The sequence below is a fragment of the Podarcis pityusensis genome, assembly GCF_964106645.2.
Source record: "Podarcis pityusensis genome assembly, chromosome: 7".
In the NCBI taxonomy this organism is placed as follows: Eukaryota; Metazoa; Chordata; class Lepidosauria; order Squamata; family Lacertidae; genus Podarcis; species Podarcis pityusensis.
In genome coordinates this window covers 53805036-53830549 of record NC_138031.1, presented here as the reverse complement: position 1 = coordinate 53830549, position 25514 = coordinate 53805036, and the positions used below count along the sequence as shown (strand labels likewise).

At 40.4% G+C, this 25514-nt stretch overlaps 1 protein-coding gene across 1 annotated transcript; it reads right to left on the bottom strand.

Annotated features, from left to right (window-relative positions):
• Nucleotides 1-23919, bottom strand: SOCS6 (suppressor of cytokine signaling 6). The gene is made up of 2 exons (XM_081014210.1): nucleotides 23585-23919; nucleotides 1-4705 (listed from the first exon to the last, which is right to left on the bottom strand). Exon 2 carries the CDS (start codon nucleotides 4580-4582, stop codon nucleotides 2975-2977), a length of 1608 nt encoding a protein of 535 aa, XP_080870336.1. The 5' UTR covers nucleotides 4583-4705; nucleotides 23585-23919; the 3' UTR covers nucleotides 1-2974.
• Nucleotides 23920-25514: the final 1595 nt, after the last annotated feature.

Sequence of the window (25514 nt, the reverse complement as noted above, 5' to 3'; positions counted from 1 at the left end):
GCTGCTCCTACTGGGCAGTTTTTCCAGCTGGACCACTTGCTTAGCCCAGATGTGTTTGAGGGAAAGTGAATGCATTGGTGGTTGCTGCTCTAGCTGATGAGAGGTTGGCTTGCTAGGAGATGAAGGCCTAGCAACGGGAAGGACAAAAGCAGATCTAACAATTTAATACTTTTATGGAGTATATGACTATAGGTTGCCATTTATCGGGACACAATGTCTTCCCCAAGTCCACTAAACTGCACAGTGGAAGAAAGCAGCTGCTCCTGTAGAACTGTGCTACAAGAGCAAAGAGGAAAGCGGTGAAAAGCTAATCGGTCAGCATTGCAAAAACACCTCTGAAAACCTGTTTTTAATACAAATGAACTGAAGAGAGTATGAGAAGGAATGCAGAATGCAAGTTCATGCTGTCTCAGAACAGCAATATGACTGGAACATTAGAGATCTAAATATACAACTCATATGGAACTGTAATACCATCATAACTCGTAACATCATTATTTAGAGTTTAGACACCAGGATAATGTTTACTTTTGACCTTTGACATAATACAGATTATTGTTCCAGGAAACGTTTTTACTCCAACCATACAGATTTTTATTTTATTTTTGCATTTGAAGGGGAAATACCCCGCACCCACCCCCCAAATGACAAGGGTATTAAGCTAACAAGTATGCTTCCTATTGTATAAAATGGATAACTTCTTTCTTCCTCAGACTCAAAACACTGTACCATAGTATATATTATTGTGCCTTTTGTGTATAAAATTTGTAGTCTTGCTTTGGGGGTAAAAATCAGAAAACCAAATGAAGATTTTGCATAAATATCAGGATGGCAAAGCCAATAAGTGACACACATGAATACTTTGCTCAGGAATTTAAGAATACATCTCTCTAAATACTCCCCACACCTCAGAACCTATTTTAACTGGGCAAGAGAGACACTTCCACCTCTCACTCCCACAGCAAAAGTCATGCTTTGCCTCTGATATTCTTTTTAAACACTATGATCTAAAAATATTTTTTTAAAAAATAGAAGTTTAGCATATCGATTCAGGCAACCCAGGATGTGGCGCCATTGCAGCACCTTGCAGCAACACTGTACTTTAATATTATAAACTCATTCAGAGCACAAAAAGGGCTAGGTAGAACAAGCAATAGAGAATTATCCAGAAACAAAGATTTTTCAAAACTTTATCACCCTTTAATATTTTTTTACTAAACAGAAACGTATTCGAATTTTTGAGATGGGAAAATGAAAAAGAAAATTACTAATGGCCATATCTTTCAGAGGATAGGAAGGAAAACATAAAACTAAAACAAGACATATGAAAATGGCACAAAATAAATTTTGTAACCTACAAACTAGCCTCCAAAATATTATTTTTTTTCTCCAGAAATTTCAGAGTTCAGTTTCCAGCTTGCTAGCATTTTGATTAACTAGATCTTTCCTTAATGCAAACAGGAATACTTCCTTTCCACCATATAATGCTCGGTAGAAGCAGTCCCATGAGTACAAATCTTAATGGCCCCAATCCAAAGTTAGTTAGTTACATTTAGGTCCAGCAGCAAATTCTCCTGCTGGTTTCTACAGAACCAACTTCTGGAATGGATCCATTGTGTAAACTATGTAAATCTATCTTCCTCTTGAAAACCTAGTGCAGGATTTTCCCATATCTCGCATACTAAATGGAACTGCTTTTCCTTGTTTTGAATAAGACTAAGCAGAAACGAGTATGGTAATGCACTGAAATATTTCCTATAGGGATTATGCCATAATGTAATCAATTCAGTCTTAATTTCAAAACATGCAAGGTTTTTTAAAAATGAAACTTTGGGGATAATTTATTCTCTTCCCATCTTACATACTGAAATGAATATAATGATGGGAAATGTATGCTAAGCAAATAAAAAAAATTTAAGGGCATTATCTAGCAAAGTACTTGCTAATCCCATCAATTTCTATGGGAGAAATTTAAGCATGTGCATAACTCATCTATGAAATTAATTAAATTTGAATTGGCTTAACTTTGGCTAGATGATGTCTCAATTTTGCAGGAAATATGGGGTAATGTTTAGATCTTCTGGTCAAATAATAACTTTTAAAATCCTACTGGCAAAGAACCCACTATGTTGAAATTATCCGAAAAATGATAGATTTCAGTTATCCGACCATGTGCTACCATAGCTTAGTCAAAATCAGTTTTACAGGGATATCAAATAGTTTTTAAAAATGGCCTCTGATTTACATTAACTTTTGTCTAAATACAGAATAGTAGCAATATTTTTTTTCCAAGTCTGTTTTGAAAGGCTGTTTTTAAAACTTAAAAAAAATGCTTAAGAATGAACAAAAAAAGCGCAAAACAATATATACAATCTTTGAAACTAGTTTAGGAGAAAGGAGGCTTTCAAAACATATGTTGCATAACTGTTGCGTCACACATTCCCTCCAGCCCACAGTTAACTTTATGTTTTTAATTAGGATACTGGGAAATCTTTCTCAGCATACATCTAAATTCTGTATACTGTCACAATTTTTCCACTTTTTTAAAATTCAAAACAAAACAAAACCAGGCTGTTTGAAAAAGACAAAACATATCCCATCAAGTGTCAACTTTTACTTATGGTTGAAAACACATGAAATGTGCTTCAAATGCATAAAAATCACAGTGGATTAGCAGCAAATGAGATGGGGAGTTTTAGGAAAACTTTTATCATTCACATTGTGATTATTTTGCACACTGAATGAAAGATAGCTATTCACTCTCCTAAAAAAAATATGCTGAGATCATTATTTTAAAACATAAAACCCAGACCACCCATTAAACAAATAAAAATGAATTACCCTTCTTTATGCACAAAATGAAATTATGGCAGCAAAAGACTGATAGCAATTAAAGTTTGTAAACGGTATCTCTCTTCTTTATTTTATTTTGTTGTTGTTCCCAAAGTGCAAGATGCAAGGTTCCCATAAGCCTTCAGTAGTGCTTTTCTTGTAAATAATCCTTCATTTTGTTTGGCAAAGGCAGTTTCTGAATCAGATCTATTCTGGTATACTGGCGTATAACAAAGCGACACAGATACTGCAACGAGCGCACCTGCATAAAACGAGATACTGGATTGGTCAGTCTGACTGGGTAAGTTGTAGATCCAGGCAATCGAGACCTTGAATAGCAAAATGCTCCATTTTCAGAGTCCCTGATGGAGTGTTCAATGAGATCAACTATAGAAGTATGTCCCTCCACATCTGGTTGTTCATAAAAGCTAAATCTGCCATTTGAATGCTCAATTCTTGTATGAAGAGTTTTACCATGGGAACGGAAACTCAAACTTAAAAGATAGCGGTCATCAGAGCTATCTCGTACAAGAAATGAGCCATCAGGAACATTGGCCAATTTTCCTTCTGCTTCCCATCGTGTAATTGGGCCCCAGTACCACCCTTGCTTTGCAAGTTTTTTCAGTTCTTCCGTGAGGCTGGTCACAACCATAGGGCCACTGTTTTGTACAGAATCATAAACTCTTCCAACTCCAGGGGCAGAGTTAGGATCAAAATTCAAATGGCAACGCATACTTTCAGCCACATGGACATCTGTGGCATTTAGGCCATTAAAGTTCCTTTGGATTTGATTATTCTGTATTGGAGGTAGCAATGGAGAGAGCGGAGGAACATCACTGTGATTGACTCTAGAGCTTTGCAACATGACTCCGGTGGTACCAATTAATAAACCACTCACTGCCTGGTCAACAAAGATATCTGGGGTAACTACTACATCTTGACTCACTGGACCCTCTTCTTCGTGAAATGCACTGCCACCCATTTGAGAAGAAACCGTCGAAACCTCCATGGGTGAGGAACTATCCAAACAGTAACTACGTGATCCTTCCAAAGGATACATTCCCTCATCTAAAGGCACAGTATACTGAATGTAGTCCTGAGGCATAAGTCCAATAACTACAGGCACATGTTCATCAATATGGAGATGCAAATCTCCATTCTGAGATTCTGTACTTTTCAATGCATTGTTTTGTTCCTGGAACACACTGTCGGACTGCAAGTCATGGAAATCTTTGCGAACACCATTCAGTGCAGGGCTTGGATTTGAGGAGTGGACCAAGGCCTTTACTTTCACTTCCATTTTTATACATGTTTCTTCTGAGTTTGTTGGACGAAGCGGCCATGGAGTTGGGCTATAATGGTGATTTCGGAGGGATGTAGATCTAAGAGGTCTCTGAGCTCTCACATCTTTGAAGGTTATTGGAGCAGAAGAAGAAGAGAAGGTGTCATCATCAGCAGAGCTAACAGATGGCGTGCTACCTTTGCCGCCTTTCTGCTTTTGTTTTGCTGAAAGCCGCCTTTTTAACGTACCCATTAAGCTTTCACTCTTCGATCTGTTTTTTCCACCTTTCTCATCTTCACTGTTGATGTCACAACTCGGCAAATCTTTACCATAACAGCTACCAAACAAGGAGTCATCTTTTCCAAAATCATTTAACGATGGCTGTGCAACTACAACGAAGTCACTTTCATCTTTGCTCTTATTTAAATTAAAAGACTTACGAATGGTCTTGAGACTAATTTTCTTCATTATGAAAGTACAGCAAATCTGGCAGTTTGACTCTTCTGAAGTTCTGCCCCTAAAGCATGTAATGCAGGAGCTTCTTCATTGATGTGCGTTATCCAGTCTCATTTAACTTCGAAGTCCCATTTCCTGTGGGGAAGAGGAGAAAGAAAGATTATTTTATGTATTTGGAAAGACACATTATTTACACTACAACAATGGTAAAGAGATCTACATAACCAAAGTATAAGCTTAAAGGAACATCAAGAAATATCAACATACTATTATATGCCATTTTTATTTGCAAACTATATTATATATTTTTTATTGTATTCATTTTTGATTTGTTGTTTGATCAGTCTTTTGAGGCTTAAATTTTGGATTAAAATTACAACAGACCCCTTCTGTTCACATTATCAAAGAAACTGAGTATCTTTCATGACTCTCCTTTTCTGCAGAAGGTGCATACTCTGAGAATGTCCAGTTTTATAAATACTTCCCCCAAGGGGTGAGTAAAGAAAGAAGAAAATGGAGATATCAGGTTTCCATGAACTGATCATGCAATATACAATGACACATTACCGATGACTCCTCTAGGCATTGCAGGTTTACAGAGTAACACTGAGTCAACATTAGCTGTACACTTCTATATAATCAATGGCAGCACTGATATAAGGAAAACCTGGCTTCTACTCCTGCCTTTTGTGAATTCACTAATTGCAATCTCTTACTTTCTCCTTAAGAACTCAATAGAAGTTATTCAACTGCAGAACAGGAAGAATATTATCTCCCATCATGAGTTACTATTTTACTGGCAATTGGCCAGCCCACATTTAGTGCAATATGATTCACCTAGTGCTAGGAATCTCCTTCCTGCAAATATTATGATTTGCTACCTGTGCGTCTGATATTGGTAACTGTTATGTGAATTCAGCATGAACTCAGCTCCCAAAGTCTAGAAAGAAGCCCAAAATAAAGTCTGTATGAGCTAAAAATGCACATTATGCACACCAGTTTCACCTTAGTCCAAGAAACACTCCTCCCATGATGTTTCTCGCAATCCCTTTCCTGCAGCAGCTTCTTATAAAGCTTCCAAGGAAAAGGGGTAAGGTACCTGTAAACACATAGTTTTTGAACATAGCTCAATTTTCTTAACTGTTCCACTAAGAGTAAGTATTAATTTTTCAGAGTCATTAAAGGAAGGATTATGCATGATGAATAGACAACATTCTAGGATTTCTTCTTATGTATTTTTGTCTGAAATATCTTAACTATACACTTAGGACAGCATTTCTGCATGCAGCTTTAGTGTTCAGCTTCCAGATTTTCCAGCAAGACTAGAACTCTACACAACAACCTTTGATACGAGATTAACACATTTATTGCTTAGATACCCATTTGACAGTATCTAATAACACTATTCTGGAAAGTACACAATAAGAGCTTCCCACTGAGCAAGTTTTTATTAATGGAAAGACTGCACATCTGATATTCTAGAAAGGTAAAACCAATGCCCTTTATAAAAGAAAACTTTGTATCTAAACATTTCATTTTAATTTGTCATTTCTAATAACCTTCAGTTTTTGTTGAACCTTTACAAAATCACACCAACACTGTGGTTAATTTAGCCTTTGCATTAATAGTCCTTCAAACTAACATTTTATTCTTACATATTTTCAGTATAGCTTTTATTTTATTTTTGAGTTGTACTGATAAAGTAGCTTTTACTGTTTATTATAGCTATTTTGCTTTAAAGCATTTGAAATTAGAAACATTAAATTCTAAATAAAATATCTGACACACAAACATTTCTTACTGTAACATACTATCAGTGAAACCCTAGGAAACTTTATTCAGAAGAAAGTAAAAGTCTGTTCAAGAGGGAATACTCACTAATAAGTGTGCTTTCGATTGCAGCCTAAGTAAATTTCCAGTACTTGTGGAGCAATCATAGGAGCTGAAAAAGTGTATCAGACTCCAAATTGTCTTGTCAACTCTTCTACATCTTACACTGTATTTGAGATTTAAATATTTTTTGGGGGGGGGGGAGATCTACTGCTGTTTTGGGATATTAGTCTTTATCTCCAGGCAGCCAATTTATTTAATGTAAAAGATTCAGAAACTATGACTAAATTGATTTCTACAGCACTTACAGTGTGATCCGCAAACCACTTCATATGGAATAATTACACAACACTTATCTTACTTCCTTAATGGCTCTGAAAGGATTCAAGAGCAAGTATTCTGGATTAGGACATCTCACAATTAGTGTGCGGCAGAATAACCTTGTGTATGCTGCAAAGTACCAGATTGCGCAAAGATAAACGTCATTTAATCAATTACAGCTCTGACCTAAAGCTACTGATTTCACTGAGAAGACTCTCACTTATTTTAATTGGATTTGTCTCTGGCCTTTCAACAGTCAGCCACTGACTTTGTATTTAACCTTGAGAATGTTCAGGTCCCACTGACCTTCTACAGGTAAACAAATAAAAATATGCCTAGAAGATAACAGAGTTCAACTGAAAACAACTCTCTAATTATTAAGTAATACTGATCAATTGGAATAATTCCCTACAGTGAAATTCATCATTGCTTCCTGTTTATCTTCTCTACAATAATTCTGAGGAAATTTGCAACAATTACAAATTTCAAGGAAGTTTTAGCAGCAGTCCTAAATTTTATGCTTTGTATCATTATCAGGCTTCATTAAAAGCAAGTACACGCAGTTCAGATGTAATGCTAAACCATGGTTCAATATTACAGCAGCAATGAGTCAGCCCTTTGTATTTGGCTCAGGCTTTTTAAAACTTTTTGTGTTATGCTTTAGCTCTGTTTTGATATTGAAAATGCTGTATAATATACACGTAAGTTCTCATGTCTATGGTGGATCAGCCTCTTGAGGCAGATTAACAGTCATTAATGCGATTTGTCAGTGGTCTGTGAATTTAAATGTAATGTCAAAACACAATTGGTTGCTGAATAAAGAATTATGAAGCAGAGACTTAACACTCTAGCTTTCCTATGGAGAACGGCAAAGAAGTAGCAAGGCTGGCACATCAGTAGAGCTAATCTGGGACTCTCATCATTGTAGCAGGTCATTGCAGATGTATCAGTGTTCATACCCAGAAACTTTATTTGTAGGTCATTAACAAATTTCTTCTCCAAGCCAAGAACTACTGTCACAATCATTTTGCCTACATGTAAATAGGGCTGCCCAATACATCACCATATCGTTGAATACCTGTATTGAGATAACATCGTGATAAAGTGTTTCAACAAGGCAATATGCTTCACCGGTATCTTTCCACTTAAAAAGGTAAAGGGACCCCTGACCATTAGGTCCAGTCGTGACCGACTCTGAGGTTGCAGCACTCATCTCACTTTATTGGCCGAGGGAGCCGGCGTACAGCTTCCGGGTCATGTGGCCAGCATGACTACGCCGCTTCTGGTGAACCAGAGCAGTGCACGGAAACGCCGTTTACCTTCCCGCCAGAGCGGTACCTATTTATCTACTTGCACTTTGACGTGCTTTCAAACTCAGTTAATTATGCAGAGGAAAACCCCTTACCCCCCACGGCTAGACAGTAAACAAAGAATGGAAAAGCAATTCTTTCTTTCCCCACCAATGAAAAAAAGAGGGCGAAGAGTTTATTTTATTTTATGGTGGTGTTTATGTTGTTGGTTCCCCCTAAACAGCTTTCCTCTCTATCCAAAAGGGTTTTTTATTGTATAAAGGAAACTATCTTTTTACTTGCTTGCCCTCCCTTTGATAAAAAGGGAGAGATTGGTAGAATGAGGGCTTTGAGGGGGGGCCTTCGGTGTGGGGGGGAGTGGAGGGAAGATTTATGCTGAAATGGGAGGTTGGGTACTATGTGAGAATGATGGGGAAAGTGTTTTTTGGTACACAGCGCAAGCAAATGCATGTCTACTCACAAGCAAGCCCTCCTGAATTCAATGAGGCTTACTAGGCTTACTCCCAGGAAAGTAGAAGTTTAGTTGAACTCAGAGGGGCTTATGCATGCATAGATTTCACTTACTGTATTTTTCTGTCTATAAGACACCCCTATGTATAAGACGGGGGGGGGGGGCCTCAGATTTAAGAAAATGGGGGAAGATGTATCCATGTATAAGATGCCCCCTAATTTTTGACATTATTTTTAGGGAACAAACCTAGACTTATACATGGAAAAATACGGTAGATCTCTGAGTGGGAAAGCAGATGGAAGTTTATTTAATATTTTTTATTAAATCTACTATTTCCTTAAATTTTAAAGCCCTCCACTGCCACAGGGAGCTCCGTCAAGGCCCTCTGCTGCTGCAGGGAAGCATGGTGCTGCTACGGGGAGATACAGTGGGACCCTTTGCACACCCTCCGCCATCATGGAATGGAAAGGGCGAGACTCTCTGTCACCTCTGTCACCACGAGGCCCCCCACAACAGCAGATATATATCGTAATATATCAAGATATTGTGATATTTAGCTGGTGATATATCATGATGTTGAAAACCAGTTATCGGCCAGCATATTCTCAGTTCCTCTTCCTTTTGCATGCAACCTCCTCTCCTGCAAATGGGGGGTGCACAGGTTGCAAGTCATTCAGGCCTTCTGCAGAAGTGGAATAACTACCATAGTGCTTTTTCCTACTCTTCCATTATCTGAGTTAAATCTTTTTGTTTTACTTTTAGAACAGAAATTATCTGATGCCCTGTAAGGTTGGATACTCTTTAGCCATTTTCTGGATTTCCCTGAACTCAAAGGAAAAATAAAGGCCTGATCTGGATTGCCCTATTGTGATTTACAAATAACATACAATTTATTTCCTAAATACTTTATTTTAAAAGTAATTAAATCATGAGACGTTAAGAAGGAAGAAATCAGAAGTGACTGTAAAATATTGAGGGAGGGGGATCAATGCTTTTCCATCTCTTCTCTTAAGATCTGAAAACTTCCCGTTCCGCCTTCAAACATCTCCATGCCTTATTTAACATACTGATACATTCAGACACATCAAACTTCAGAAACATGAAGGTTGAATTAGAAAATCTGCCTATCAACAAAAGTGCTGTCAGCACAGCTAATAACTCTTACAACCTTTTATAAAACCTGCTGCAATATTCACTTTTGCAAATTGGCACAAGTGTGACAGAAACACAACAAAGCCTCTCATGTATGAAACATTTTTGTATCATTAAAGAGTCGAACAGCTTGTACACAGAATGACAGCAGAATATATTTATTCTCGTGCTAGAGTGAAGGTTGTAGAAGCTCTTAAGGTATACAGCGCCTTCTTAAAAAGCCAAATGTAAGTCCAGTGTCTCAAAAATACAGGCTCCAAAAGCCCACCAGGTTCATGCTCTAAAGCTTTCCCACATTGCTTCCCCGCAGCCTCAGGTACGGTATATGTCCAAATTTGCATTTGACCTTGTCTGTAACATCTAATTCGGGTTATAGTTTTGAAACGTATACAGAAGCAGTAAGGACACTTGTACCAGTAAAGCACCATGCTTTCTTCACCTAATTATGGAAAAGTCCTACTTTAACTTAATAGTCTTTGACAGAGTGTCAGGTTTTAAAAGGTAAATGCCAAAACAGAGCAAATTCCAGCAAATGGTGGAAAGTCAAGTTTTACCAGCTTAACAAAATATAAGGGTAAAGGTAAATAGACAACTTGTTAAAAGGTACATCTTCATTTTTATATAGTATCCTCTTTTTTTTAAAAAAAAAAAGATACTAAACATGAATTGTAAGTTCCATGTTCTATCACCGCCGTACACTGTTGCCAGCTTTCCACATTCTGACATTACAAAATACCCAGTTGCTTTTAAAACTTTTCTCATTTTTTGATACCAACACATTTTCTACTTTTAAAAACTATTTTGAGCCATTTTCAATAGATATGATACTACTGGGTATTCTGTAGGTTCACACATTGGGAACAAATACATGGAAATCTTCCATGATTTCAGATCAGAAAAAGTGATATGCATGGGTGCTACAAAATTTCCTACCTGGCATCAAAGCCTGTTATTTGTGTTTTAACTAGAGGCTTCTAACCCACTTTCAAACTGCTAGTGGGACAGTATCAGATGAGGTGGTCTGTTGTGCACGTCATGTGTAAACAATGACACATCTGTTTTGCAATCATTAAATGGTTCTCGTAAGGTATGCAATTTACTTTTTGAGAAATTATTTTCAAGGGCACACTGGTGTTTAGAGAACACAATTTCAATGGCATCAATATAAAACCCACAAAGAATAAGAAACTCAGGTGCAATAATCTAGAATTGGTAATACATTTTATCAAGTTGTAGCAAATTCTGTAAAAGTTCAGCTGGTGTATCTGGCTTACATATAATGGGGAATTCCCTGTTCAGGAAGCTTTTAAAGGCACAGAATACTTTTGATGAATCAAAAAAGAAGTTGGTCCATCTATGTTAAATAGCTACAATGTGATGTTCACATTGTTACCACTACAGCAGTTTCCTTCCAAGGTCTGCAAAGTAGAATCTGAAGAACAGTACAGAAGATTCCTATCCTTACAACATTACAACATCAAGATAACCCAACTGTTATAAGTGATGCTTATGTAATAATTAGTGCTTAGCAACATGTAAACTAAGTCATAACACTGGTATTATCAATCATATTACAACTACAATATATGCGAAGTGAATACATTTAAAATCAAAATGATGTACCATAACATAAAAATTGCTCTTATACTACACTGCCACTAATTTGCAAATATTTCTGAACTGTTTATAAAAATGGGCTTATAAATATTATTTTCCAATCAATTATATCAAATAATGTTCCTGGTCTGACATGCTTCGGATGTGGAAATTAAAAATCCTGTGTCAGATACATATGCAGCAAGGAAACAGGCTCCACTGACACCCTCAAACAATAGTGAATATATTTGTGTATATTTGCATCAATTTCCATATAGTATACAGTGGTACCTCGGGTTACATATGCTTCAGGTTACATACGCTTCAGGTTACAGACTCCGTTAATCCAGAAATAGTACCTCAGGTTAAGAACTTTGCTTCAGGATGAGAACAGAAATCATGCTCCGGCGGCGCGGCAGCAGCAGGAGGTCCCATTAGCTAAAGTGGTTCTTCAGGTTAAGAACAGTTTCAGGTTAAGAACGGACCTCTGGAACGAATTAAGCACTTAACCCAAGGTACCACTGTATATCTATAAAAAATGAATTATTGCTTCTGTTGATATAACTTAATATTACTAATAGTTATATTTTGTGAGTCGACTATCTGAAGTTATTTCCTCATACATAAACAGTTTTAGTCATGAATACGTTTACAACTATTGCTGAAAGTGATTGTGTTGCTTGGCAGTGTGAAGCCTATTGTCAAAACTGAGGAAACACTGTTGGAAGAGGCAAGCACCTCTGCCATGATACACTTGTTTGCTGATGTACAGTCCTATAGGAAACTCACCGTATGAGATGCAAACTGCAGTAACTGTTCCAAGCACACATCCTAACAAATGTTGCTAATCTGGACATGCCCCCAAAGTAGAATTCAAAATTGCTCCTCAAAATCTTTAGTGTAGATAACTGAGAATTCATAATTTATTTGTACAGTCGTACCTCGGAAGTTGAACAGAATCTAATCCAGAAGTCTGTTTGATTTCCAAAACGTTCGGAAACCAAAGTGCGGCTTCTGATTGGCTGCAGGAAGCTTCTGCAGCCGATCGGAAGCCGCAGAAGCCCTGTCATGATGTTCGGGTTCCAAAGAACATTTACAAACTGGAACACTCACTTCCAGGTTGCTGCGTTCGGGAAGCAAAACCTTTGACTCGCAAGGCATGACTGTATTCTATCTATTTATTTGGATTTACTTCTTTCACCTTTTTAAGCCCTTTGCTTTTCCAGATAAAAACATATATGATATGAAGGGTTATATAAAACAAAACAAAATCAAACTTCCATTATAAAGACAGCAACACCAAGCTTCAACTCCAAGGAGCATCAAGTTCCAAAGGCCTGGAAGAATACATTTTACCTGTCATCTAAACACAGCTACCTTAAAGAGGGGATTCAATACAAAGGAGGTACTGCCAATGAGAACACCCTATCTTGTGTCAGGACCATGAAAGTGACCTTCCAACAGATCTTAGCTTGGGTGTCTGTCAGATATCAGGAAAAAAGGTATTCTGTCAAATATATAGGTCCCAGGTTGTTTTGGGCTTTATAGACCAATGTTAAAACACTGAATCGGACTGGGTAGCTTACTGGAAGTAGTGCAATAAATCAGTATACAATCATAAAAATGTAGAACTGGAAGGGATCACAAGTCATCTAGTCCAACCCCTTCCAATGCAGGCATCCTTCAGTACCAGGAAACTCCCTGGAAAGGGCATGCCACAACTGCGGGGCTACCAGAGAGAAGGCCCATTCTCTTATTGCCAAACTCCAAACAGCTCTCAGAGGAAGCTCAGAGAAAAGGACTTTGATGTTGATCTTAGGGTCCAAGTAGGTTCACATAGGGAAAGTAGTCATTTCCAATTATTCAGGACCAAGTCCTACTGAACTCAGTGGAATAAACATGCTTATAATCCTACATTAAATCTGTCTACTTTATAAATAATTACATATTTGGGACCAAGTTACCTAAGAGAATGCCTCAACCCATACATCCCTGGCTGGAAACTGTGCTCTTCAGATGGGGCACAAATGAGATTTTCACATGCCCCAGACATGAGCTTAGTTTGTATTAGAAACGGGAATTTAATGCTGCAGCTGCAGCCGTCTGCAAACAATTACCATCTGAAATTAAACAGGCATCCGGCATTGTGATGTTTAGATGCCTACTGAATATGTTTTTAAGAAGGCTTTCCCTATGGCATGACCCAGTCATTTACGAAATATTAACTGTATAGCTGTAGGAACGGTTTTATTATAGTCAGAGTTTGCCAATAAGGTTTTAATAATTTATATTTGTGTAATTATTTTTATCTTGCTGTACATAGCTTTGAAGCAGTTTATAAATTTGTAAAATAAATAAATATGAAAATAGCACATTTATGCTCATGCTATCAAGGGCTGAACCCAAAGTCCTACAGAATAGTTAACATAAATAAAGAAGTGCATGTTAGCAACTGCCTGGTCCATTGCTCCAACTCTAAATAGTAACTCTTAAGCAAGTTTTGAATCATACCAAATACAGATCCTTGCAAAGCAAATTTCTCCAGAGTAAAGAGCATGCTACTCTTAAGCTCCTGAGTTATGCAGCACGGAAGGAGCTGACAGTGTGTGAGATCTATATAAATAAAATCTTGCAACTTTTTGTCTTTTTTAAAAAAGGGGGAGAACAATGCAAGAGATGAGAACACGATGTCAGCACAATTGCATGAATAGTTAATCACTCTCCAAATGAGAACAGACAAAGGTTTCAATGTCACATTTTTATATTTTGCTGTCTTCAGCTAGCAGATATTAAAAAAGAAATTCCCTTTTGATTTTGTAATGTCTGAGAGAAGTTTTGCTACTATAAATGCTTGCAAAGATCTGTAAGAGTGACATTACAGCTGAGATAGATGGCAGATTTGGCCAAAAGATTTCATTCTACAGCCAACTAACACAAGCCAAAAATTCCCTGTGACTCTGCATGCACAATCAATTTCATTGGGATGCTGTATAATTGGATCCTATACCAAATCAATTTGCAGCATCAAACTTTGTCTCTTCAACCACCTTAATCAGACGTATTTACTATAAATCCCCTGTTCTGAATATTTAATACCTGTATATCCTTAAGGCTGTCTGTATGTGGGACTGTGGTGGATGTAGGGGGGAAAACACCTTCTGCTTGAGATGAGTCACTGGGAATACACTACACTAATGCTCCCAATTGTGAGGTCATTTCTTATAGTTTTCTGACCTTCATTTACCTATAGCTATAATTCTAAGCACTTGATAAGGAGTAAGCACCACTGAGCACATTTCATAGCTATCTACTCTACAATATACAATAAGCTTGACTGGAACAAAATAATGAAGTATATTAATGGATAAATAGCATGTGTAAAGAAATCTCAAGTAGATATAAAGGAAGGTTTTAGTTCTAAAAAGGGAGGCTATTTCATATGTACTTTCTCAATAAATTGAGAAATTGACCAGCCTTGACCAGCTTGGTGCCCTACCAATGTTTTGGACTACAATTCCTCTGCCCTAGCTAGAACAGCCATATGGTAATGAAACTGATGGGAGTGGAGGGAATCAGGTTGGGGAAGATTGCTACTGACATGTTCCTAACTGAACTTGTGGCTGTTAAATGGTGGGATCATGTGGTCAATTCAATAAGGACAACGAAGTCTACTACCAAATGTCACACTTCTACTCCTCTAGCTGCCACAATGATGAGCACAAAAGGGGAGGCAAATGTGTGCAAAGAAACAAGTGCACCGCATTTAGTAAATGTGCTGTAATAAATACACAGCTTTGTCCTGCGTATGTTGATCTGGAGATGTTTCACTGAGAAGGGGTAGAAATGGAGGCAGTGAGAGATTTTACTTTCTTGGGCTCCATGATCACTGCAGGTGGTGACAGCAGTCACAAAATTAAAAGACGCCTGCTTCTTGGGAGAAAAGCAATGACAAACCTAGACAGCATCATAAAAAGCAGAGACATCACCTTGCCAACAAAGGTCCGTATAGTTAAAGCTATAGTTTTCCCAGTAGTGATGTAGGGAAGTGAGAGCTGGACCATAAAGAAGGCTGATCACTGAAAAATTGATGCTTTTGAATTATGGTGTTGGAGGAGACTCTTGAGAGTCCCATGGACTGCAAGAAGATCAAACCTCTCCATTCTGAAGGAAATCAGCCCTGAGTGCTCACTGGAAGGACAGATCGTGAAGCTGAGGCGCCAATACTTTGGCCACCTCATGAGAAGAGAAGACTCCCTGGAAAAGACCCTGATGTTGGGAAAGATTGAGGGCACAAGGAGAAGGTGACGACAGAGGACGAGATGGCTGGATAGTGTTCTCGAAGCTACCAGCATGAGTTTGACCAAACTGTGGGAGGCAGTGGAAGACAGGAGTGCCTGGCATGCTCTGGTCCATGGGGTCACGAAGAGTCAGATACGACTAAACAACTAAACAACGACAACAAAATGCTACCTATTTGCATGAGTGGGAATGTTGATGGAGGTCTTTTGATAAATGGAGTGCCTGGGACCTGGGGCTGAATTCTGATGTTGAATCAATTAATTAACTATTTGGGGAGGCAAATTAGTTTTATTTAAAACATCTCAGTGTTAGAAACTCTGATATATAAGCTAGCTGCCAAATGGCTCCTTAAACCTGAGTTACAATTGCCAAAATGGAATGCCTAGTTGCCATTTTTGGGCCAGATGACTCGAAAATCATATTTTGCAGTATGACTTTTTAGTTCCTGAAATTAATTCTGATTGTACAGATACAGATAGAATTCTACAGGATGTGTGAAAACAGTCAAGATCCAAGGATCCCCAGGCATGCACCTCCAGATGGTGGCGATGTCATCCAGGTGCCCAGGCATCTTTACAAGTGGCTGACAGCCAGGTGCAAAATGAACCTGGTGAGTTTCAAATGCTGTAGCTTTAAAAATTATCATCAGCGAGATGATATGCCCAGCATGATAGGAAGCTAGCTACAGCTGTTTCAGGAAAGGAATTAGGAACACCCTCTTTGCAGCCTATATTGATGACCAAGCTACTGCATTCTGTACTAGTTGTTTCTGAGCACTCTTCAAAGAAAGTCCTATGGAGAGTGCATTGCAGTAATTCAGATGTGATGCAATTATGGAATGGGTCACCATGGCCAGATCTGAATTCCACAGCAACAGACATTGATGCATCATCTCAGCTGGGCAAAGGCACTTCTGGCCACAGATGAGAACTTAGCATCCAGGGTGTCCATAAGAACTCCCAAGCTATGACCTGAGTTTTCAATAGGTGTGCCAACCACAGCTGAATCCCAATTCCTGGATCAATATGACTGACCATAAGCATCTCTGCCTGGATTAAGATTCAATACATTTGCCCTTATTCAATCCATTGCTGCCTCCAGGTAACAATTCAGGACCTAAACAGCTTCCTTAAAATGAGAGGGAAGGGAGAACACAGTTGGTTGTGCCATCCGCATATTGGATGACACCAAACTTCTGCTCATCTGTCCCAGATGTTAAATAGCATGGGAACAAGCTAAAACTCGAAAGGGCACCATAGGCTGTGGCATCAAACAGATCTCCCACGACTTTCTAAAACTGGTGCTCCAGGAAGGACTGGAACCACCGTAACACCACGCCACCAAGACCCATCCCAGATATCCAGCTCAGAATACTATGCTTGATGGCATGCCAAAATGTCCAACGGAACTAACAAAATGCATTTATCCTGTACAGTTCCCAGTATAAATCACCAAGGAGACCAAAGCTGTCTTGGTCCCAAAACTGGGCCTAACACTGGATTGAGATGAGTCTAAGCAAGCCTAGAGCTGCAGACTCAGGCGCCTTGACAAAATGGAATATTTAAAAACTTGCTATAAATTTTCCAGAACACTGGGATTAAGCGAAATGGTTTTTCTCCCAGTAAATGTAAACACATTTGCATTTTATGAGGCAAAAAAAATAAAAATTCATTGATTTCTGCAGCAATAATACCTATATATTATTTTTTGAATTCTCTAACCCATTAGAGCAACAGAAATGTAAAAGCACAAATTTAGAGAGGAATATTTCCTGCTATTTCTTGATTCTTACAGCTTCTACTGATTGGAAAATCAAAGCAACAAAAGTATAGCATACTTTGATTTTTCCCCCCAAAAAGCCGAGGCAGCCCAGTTCACACATGTATGTTAATTACCAGATAATTCAGCATCTGGTGACTAATGTGCCATCATATATCAAGCACCAGAGATAAAACTTTCATGTCACCTCAGAATTTGGTAGAGACGCCAGTGCAAGTAGATAAATAGGTACCGCTGCGGCAGGAAGGTAAACAATATTTCCGTGTGCTCTGGCTTCCGTCACAGTGTTCTGTTGTACCAGAAGTGGTTTAGTCATGCTGGCCACATGACCTGGAAAGCTGTCTGTGGACAAACACCGGCTCCCTCGGCCTGAAAGCCAGATGAGCGCTGCAACCCCATAGTCACCTTTGACTGGACTTAACTGTCCAGGGGTCCTTTACCTTTTACCTTTACCTATTAAGTGATTATACAATGAAGAATCAAGAATATACATACATGTACGAACTGGCCCTCTGTCACAGGACTTGTTAGCTTCATTTTACCAGGGTAGCTATGATTTTGATAGAAATCTCCCCTCATAGTGCACCTCAGCTGCTCCTTCTAACATTATGGCAAAGGATTCTTTGATGACGTCTCATTAAAAGTAACAGAAGCTCTACCAAAGCCACTTTTACTGTTCACTAGAGAAAGAGGAATTAAAGAATTTTTGCTTATGTCACAGTTTATACAGGAGCAAATCAGCAGGTGTATCTACTGTTGGTGGGCTGGCTCTCCTATGCTTGCTCAATTCAAAAGTATGGCCACTGTGTAATGTATTTGCTGAACAGGGCTCTATAGGCTTAAAATAGCCTGTATCTGTTATCATACAACTTTTTATCCATGAAATGTTTTAAGTAGAATGTTCCTCTTAATACTTGAAAGAAATAAAACATGCCCAACATCATAACATTTACCTGTTGGAAGATCAGAGGCATACATTTTGTCAATGACATTGCTGCCTTATTTAAACACAGTTAATGAATATTCCATTGCAAGATCTCAATGAGACTTCTTCTGATAGCATCATTATACTTTGTTAAAAAGAGGCACACATAACTTGTCACCTGAAGTCACTTACATTAAAGAAAAATGTGGTTAACGTCATGTATCTTTACAACTTGATGCAATTACACATGTTATGCATTATGTACTTCAATTGAAGTGTGTAGAGAACAAACCAAATCCATCTACGAACGCTTCCTCCAGACACAGAATTTTCCTGAAGTGCCATCAAAAGCCATACAATGCTGGTTATTTAATTTCTGTGTTCTGACAAAAGTTTTGCTTACACAACATTACTTCTTTAGAGTGCAATTAAGTAGCATACATCCTCAGATTTAAGTCCCACTGTATTCAATGTACATTACTCGCAGGTTAGTGTGCACATAACTGTTCTGTTATGCCACACTTTTACAGATTACAACCAAAGAGGCAATCCTGTGCTCACGTAACTGATAAGTCTGACTAGTCAGTAAGGCATACATATGATCAGACTCAAAAATTTTAATACTATACAGTTGTACCTCTACTTAAGTATCCCTCCGAATACGTAAACTTCGGGTTGTGAATGTGGCAAACCTGGAAGTGTATACTTCTGGGTTTCGCAGCGTGTGCATAAACAGAAGCACTCTATCGTGCTGTGCATGTGTGCAGAAGCGGCACCTCCGGATACGGACTTTTCAGGTTGCGGATGGACCCCTAGAACGAATTAAGTTCGCATCCGGAGGGTCCACTGTACAATGAATCCTGAATTTTCTGGTTTCCTGAATGGAAATGGGGAAGATAGAATTCCTAAGTCCAAATTTACCAATAGGCAGTCTCATATTTAACTGAAAGAATATAATCAAAGCATTTGTTGTTGTTTAGTCGTGTCCGACTCTTCGTGACCCCATGGACCAGAGCACGCCAGGCACTCCTGTTTCCACTGCCTCCCGCAGTTTGGTCAAACTCATGCTGGTAGCTTCGAGAACACAATCAAAGCATACTAACTCAATAAACTTGAGAAATACCTAATTTAACTTTACAAAAGCAGGATTTCCTAACCACAAGGAGATCAAATGCCACCTAAAGCTGGGACTTTATTATCTGAAGGTGCATGATGGATAAAAATAACCAATTTGGATTCTATGTACTTTTATTATCTAGCACACCTAAAATTAATATCTCCCTCTGTTTATATAAAAATTACCTCGTTTCTCCTTATTCATCATCCCCATAACCAAAAGAACCTGTATGTTTCACCAAAGAATGGAAGCAGAACTGAATTACAGCTGGTTGTTATATTTGCAGAGATGGTGTCTTGGTCATTATGCATGCATTTTCTTCTCAGGCAGCCACAGTGCAACATGAAACCTGAATGCAAATCATTTGAATGTCTGCTAGTTCCTCTCATGCTCCGCCTTAAAACTTGCCAGATGTAGACATGGATAGCTTAACTAACACCAGCAGCCCCTCCTGTCCCCTTCACCCCTTGCAGTTTTAACATCTAGCTTGATGAATAGTTCTCCAGAAATCAAAAGCTTGCACGCAAATTTATGGCATTTTGGTGAGCTTCAAAAACTATTGCCCTAATATGGACTTTGTAATCAATATATATGCAATCAGATCCTTCCAATTATCTTAAGCTACAAAAGCATAAAACTTTAGCTTTTCCAAAAAAAGCTATTTGGTATATCTGAGTACCTTTACTCTTTGAAGTTTGATTAGGTTTGCCAATATGTTGTGTGCTTTCTATCTCTATATTTGCAATTGGAAGAAGTCAACAAGTGTCCTATGTTATTGAACTGCAAGATTCAACAGGAAAATTTAGGGAAGAAAATTATGAAGGTTGATTATATAAAGAAAAAGCAATTCATATGGCAGACTAGACCATGACAGACCATGAGAAATTACATATAGGATAACATTCCTTTTTTACTATATGCAGTAACTCTGAGGGAGGAAGGGAATGCAATGTTTGTACAGTGGTACCTCAGGTTAACCTGAAACTGTTCTTAACCTGAAGCACCACTTTAGCTAATGGGGCCTCCTGCTGCTGCCACGCAGCCGGAGCACAATTTCTGTTCTCATCCTGAAGCAAAGTTCTTAACCTGAGGTAATATTTCTGGGTTAGCGGAGTCTGTAACCTGAAGTGTATGTAACCTGAAGCGTATGTAACCAGAGGTACCACTGTAAATATATGTAGTGGAATAAAGGTTTTCTTTAAATCAGTAGAGCTGTATATAGAGAAGTTCCAGAATGTTTAATATAATTGCAACTTTATGCAATAATCATACACTAGATACACATTTTTTGCAAAATAACAAAACTGCTATATTTAATCACCAGAAAAAATGTAATTTCTCTCAGATTTACTCATTCATTACTTCCTGGAGTGTCCTATAGACTGTGCGCTTGTGCAAACATCATTGGCACCCATGCTACCACTGGTTGCAAGTGACAAATTCCCTTGGTTTGTTTTGAGGTTTGCTTGTTTCTTTTGTATAAAGAGACTGAGCCCTCAACACTGTACCACAGCAGCAGAAGCATTTAACATAGCATTTTAAATAAGTGGGGTAGGGAAATCTCGTGAACACTCACATACGTGATACCTTCCCCATGTGTGAAATTGCTCCACCATTTATTGAGCCTTTATTTGTGTGATTAATGTTCAGTTTTAGGCTGTACAGCTCTTCGCTCCAGTGCTATATTACATATGCACCTCAATTTAAACAGCACAAGGAAGGCAAACAGACAGGTCATCTTGCAACAAAGGCTTCCTCCCCATCTGCTGTTCTCACTGTAGAAACAGGATAGAATGCTGCTTTATTAGCATTGGTCTGGGCTTATGCTGCTACAGCACCAAGAACAAAATCAGATTTTATGTACGAAGAGTTCTTTGTAGGCTGCTTCTCTGCTAAAGGGATTAAAGCTCAGAATAATCAGAGTCTGTGTCAGGAGATCCATATCCCAAAACTCCTTCAAAGCACATAGTAAAAGCACAGAATCTTAAACAGATTTACTCCACCCTACTGATAAATTAGGCCATTGTGCTGAGAAAGGAGAGGTAGGGTGAAGAACAAAACTATCACTGACCTTTGTTTAAATTGTAGACCATCTAAGGACTATTCGGTAATACAGAACTCTCCTCTTTTATTTTCTTTTTTACAATTTTTATTATTTATTTTATTTATTAGATTTATATGCCACCTTTCATCCCAAGATCTCACGGTGGTTACTTTACATAAGATCTCAATTCAATAAGATCACATTTTCAAATAAAAGTCATTATTTTATTGAAATTCAAGTTGGATTCATATTTTACTTGTGTCAACATGGTGAGATTATAGTAATAATTTTTCAGAATACAGAGATTAATCTTGATTGGCTAGTACTCTATCTGGAATCAAAGGTACCAATCCTAAACACCTGACTTGGAAGCAAGTGTCCTTGACTTCAGCTGAATTTGTCCCATTTTGATTAATGGTCCGTTTCTCCTTTATCAGAACTTTGTCATTCTGTGCACCTTGATGCATGATATATATTACTACAACTGACAGGAAAGCAAACCATATGATAAAATAAGTTTAGCAAAAGTTGAAATACAAAGTACGTCGCCGTTGTTTTCAAAAATGCTTAAATAATAATAATATTTTTACTACTGCCCAAACAGCTCTGTGAAACTGGAAAGCTTGCATACTCCTATACAAACTGAAGTTCGTAACTGCTTTTAATCTTTTACACTTTGGGACCCTTATGACAGCTACTGTCTAGTACTCAAAAAGCCAGAGACACTTTTCAAGATGGAGGTGGAGGATGCAGTGATGTGCTCTTTTAATGAGTGGCTACCCGAGAGAGAGAAAATCACTGCACTCAGTTTGGTTGCGAAACTCAGAGGCCTACCTCAAAACAGAAACAATTCTCTGCAAACTTCACTGTTTCTGATGACAGAAAGAAGAAAAGGGTATGGGTCTCACAGGTTATAAAAAGGAGAGCTCTTAGGGTCTTCCCACTGTCAATCTCAGTCTCTCCCCCCCCCCCCTTTCTCCCAGCTTGTTGTTACTCTCTGCAGCTGAAAGGAAAGTCAAAAAACTACACGGGAGAAAGCCAAAAAACGTCTGAAGCTGGGCAGTGTGCGTGGAGGGGGAGGAATTTAGGATCCTGGTTTGCCAAGACTAAACAAACAAAACACCGCTTAGGGGCGTAACGCTGTTAAAAAAAAAGTTTACGACCAGGGTCTCTTAGCTGAAGTACAGAAAGGCAAGTGATCCGGGTACAGAGCTGCTCGTTGTTTAGGATAGGGGAATGACACAGGATGCCCACGCTCCTTGCGGCCCTGGAGCAAACGCCGCCCGTTCTTCGGGCATTTCCTAGGAGGTTTCCATATGACAACACCCGGCCGAGGCGGAGGTGGGAGCGCGGGGAGGAGGAGGAGGAGGGTGCCCTGCGCGAGGCTCCCACGCTGCTGCCTCCCCACCTCCCGGCCCCACTGCAGGCCGCGGCGCACCCTCTCTCCCCGTCCCTCTCTCTCTCCAGGCCCCGGCCGCGCCAGCCCGAGCGCCAGCCGGAACAAAAGGCGAGCGCGGGGCTGGGCAGGGCGAGCCGGCGGGGCCGCGCCAGGCCACTGCTCCGCGGAGGCCGCAGCTCCCCTCGCAACTCCGGGCCTGGCTGCCCAATCCCCACCGAGGCCTCGAGTCCCCTTGCGAAGCATACACGGGAGGAGGGGGGGGGGCAGGCCATGTTTACTCACCGGGAGAGGCTGGTGCTGCTGCTGCTGCTGCTGCTGCTGCCGATAGCGGCGGCGGCGGCGGCGGCCGTGCTGCGCGGAGTGCAGGCCGGCCGGGCTCGAGCGCCGGCTCCGCCTCCGCCAGGCTCCCTTCTCGTCGGTCGCCTCCGCCGCCGCTTCCTCCTCCTCCTCCTCCTGGCGTTGCAGTTTCCTCCGCCTCCTCTCCTCCTTCCTCCTCCTTCACCCCCCGTCTTCGCAGGGGCGCGAGGGGGGCAGCGAGGCCGCCGCCAGCCCACATGCAAGGAAGCTCCGCGCGCGCCCGCAGTAGCAGCCCCCCCCCCCGCTCCGCTGAGGGGTACAGAGCCCAAGCCGGCGCTCTCCCTCTCGGCCGCCTATTCGCTGTCCACGGACGCCCCCTCCCCGTGCATAACTCGCCTTCCCTTCTTGCTCCCCGCGGACATTCGCCCCTTTTGTTTGTTCTCTCCCGGCGCCAGGCTCACTTCACGCAGCAGTTTGCTCCTCACTTTACTTACTCGGCTCTTCACCTGGGGCACAAAAGGCTTTTCCTCCGACTCGCCCCGCGCTGCCCGGCCTGCCTTTTCTCCCGTCTGGGTAGCAGCTCGCGCCCCATCCTCCTGCCGGGCAGCGGGCGGAGAGGCGCGCACTTTGCGCCCAGCCTAAGGGAGCCCCCGAAATGTGCTGGGGGTCGCCAGGTCTCTGTCTCTCTCTCTCTCTCTCTCTCTCGGAAGTTAACTCGCCTTGGGACTTGACTTCTGCCGAAGCGACGGCACGGCGAGTCAGGGAGGGCAGGGAAAGGTGGCCCAGCCGAAGGGACCGGCGCTTTTGCCTGGGTTGGGAAAACTACAAAATGCCCGTAGGTAGCCAGGCGGCCGCGGGTGGGGGACGCTTGTAGGAAGTCGGGGAGCAGACACGTGGAGCTGGGACAGGAGAGTTTGGGCACCGAACTTGCGGGGAGCTGTCTGCCGTTGCAACTTTTTCCCCTTGGCTGAAGATTTGACTGGCTTTTGTTTTGTTGTAGCAAGTGGCCTGGGAAGGGATGTTACTGTGGGATGCTGCTGCTGCTGCTGCTAAATTATTATTTGTACCCCACCCATCTGGGTTGCCCCAGCCATTCTGGGCAGCTTCCAATACTAAAGCTTCATATGTACCATAAATTTAAAGCATATTATTTTCCCACAGGGGAATGTTGGAAATTCTGGTTTACCACCCAGAGAGCTAAAATTCCCAACACTCTTCACAAACTACAGTTCCCAAGGTTCTTGTGGTGGGTGAAATTACGCACCTGATCACACACACAACATAATGAGATGGTTGCATGTTGAGGTGCTACCAAGTCAGAACTATTAACTGGCAGGGGTTGTCCAAGGTCTCAAGAGGGGTTGGAGTATCACAGTGATGAATGTATTCCTAAATAAATAACTCCTGGATGTTTAAAACAGAGGTGGCAAGATACCTTTCTCCTGGTATGCTAGCTTTTTACTTGCTGGAAGATGTCTGTGTAGGTCAGTGTTCAAAAAAGGTACAAACAAACACAAACACAATCTCTAGTTTGAACTAGCATATTTTACCTCATTAGGGTAGTAATGCTTGTGTAGACCAGGGACTCCTTCAGACAACCAGATCTGTTTGCATAAAGCTTAAGCAGAGTTTAGGACAGAGGTCAGCAAACTTTTTCAGCAGGGGGCCAGTCCACTGTCCCTCAGACCTTGTGGGGGGTTGGACTTTGCTTTGGGGAAAAATATGAACAAATTCCTATGCCCCACAAATAACCCAGAGATGCATTTTAAATAAAAGCACACATTCAACTCATGTAAAAGCACGCTGATTCCCAGACTGTCTGCGGGCTGGATTTAGAAGGCGATTGGGCCGGATCTGGCCCCCGGGCCTTAGTTTGCCTACCCATGGCTTAGGCAATAACTGGGCTTCATTGAGTTCTGATCTGTTTGTAGGTTGGTTATACAGCAATGAGCTTTCAGCCTGATTTGCTTGTGTGGTGTTGATAAACCTTCCCATTTATCAGTTGTTCAGCCCACACTTCTCAGTGCATGTCTGACTCTCCTAACTGCTAAAAGTCTGCTTTTTTTTAGAAAAGTTGATTTGTTGCACCAGAGTAACAGAGTGCTAAATTTTCAGTAAGTGCTTGAACCTCTCTCACAAAATAGTGACTCTGTGTGGGGCCATCCCATGTCTGACTAAGCAGACAAGAAGGGAAAGTGAATACATGTGCATAATGAAAGTTGAACTTTCAAGGTGTGGACCAGGTCACCACTGTTAAGAAAGAAGTAGAACATGGGGATGGAGTTTGACTTGGGAGGTGAGGGTAAGGAACACAGGCAACTATCTAACATAGGACATACCATTTCTACATCTAGCTCTTTGTCATCAGCTTGCAGGGAAAGCATTTTGCATCATTTGCAACGTGATCCATTTAGCTGGAGATGC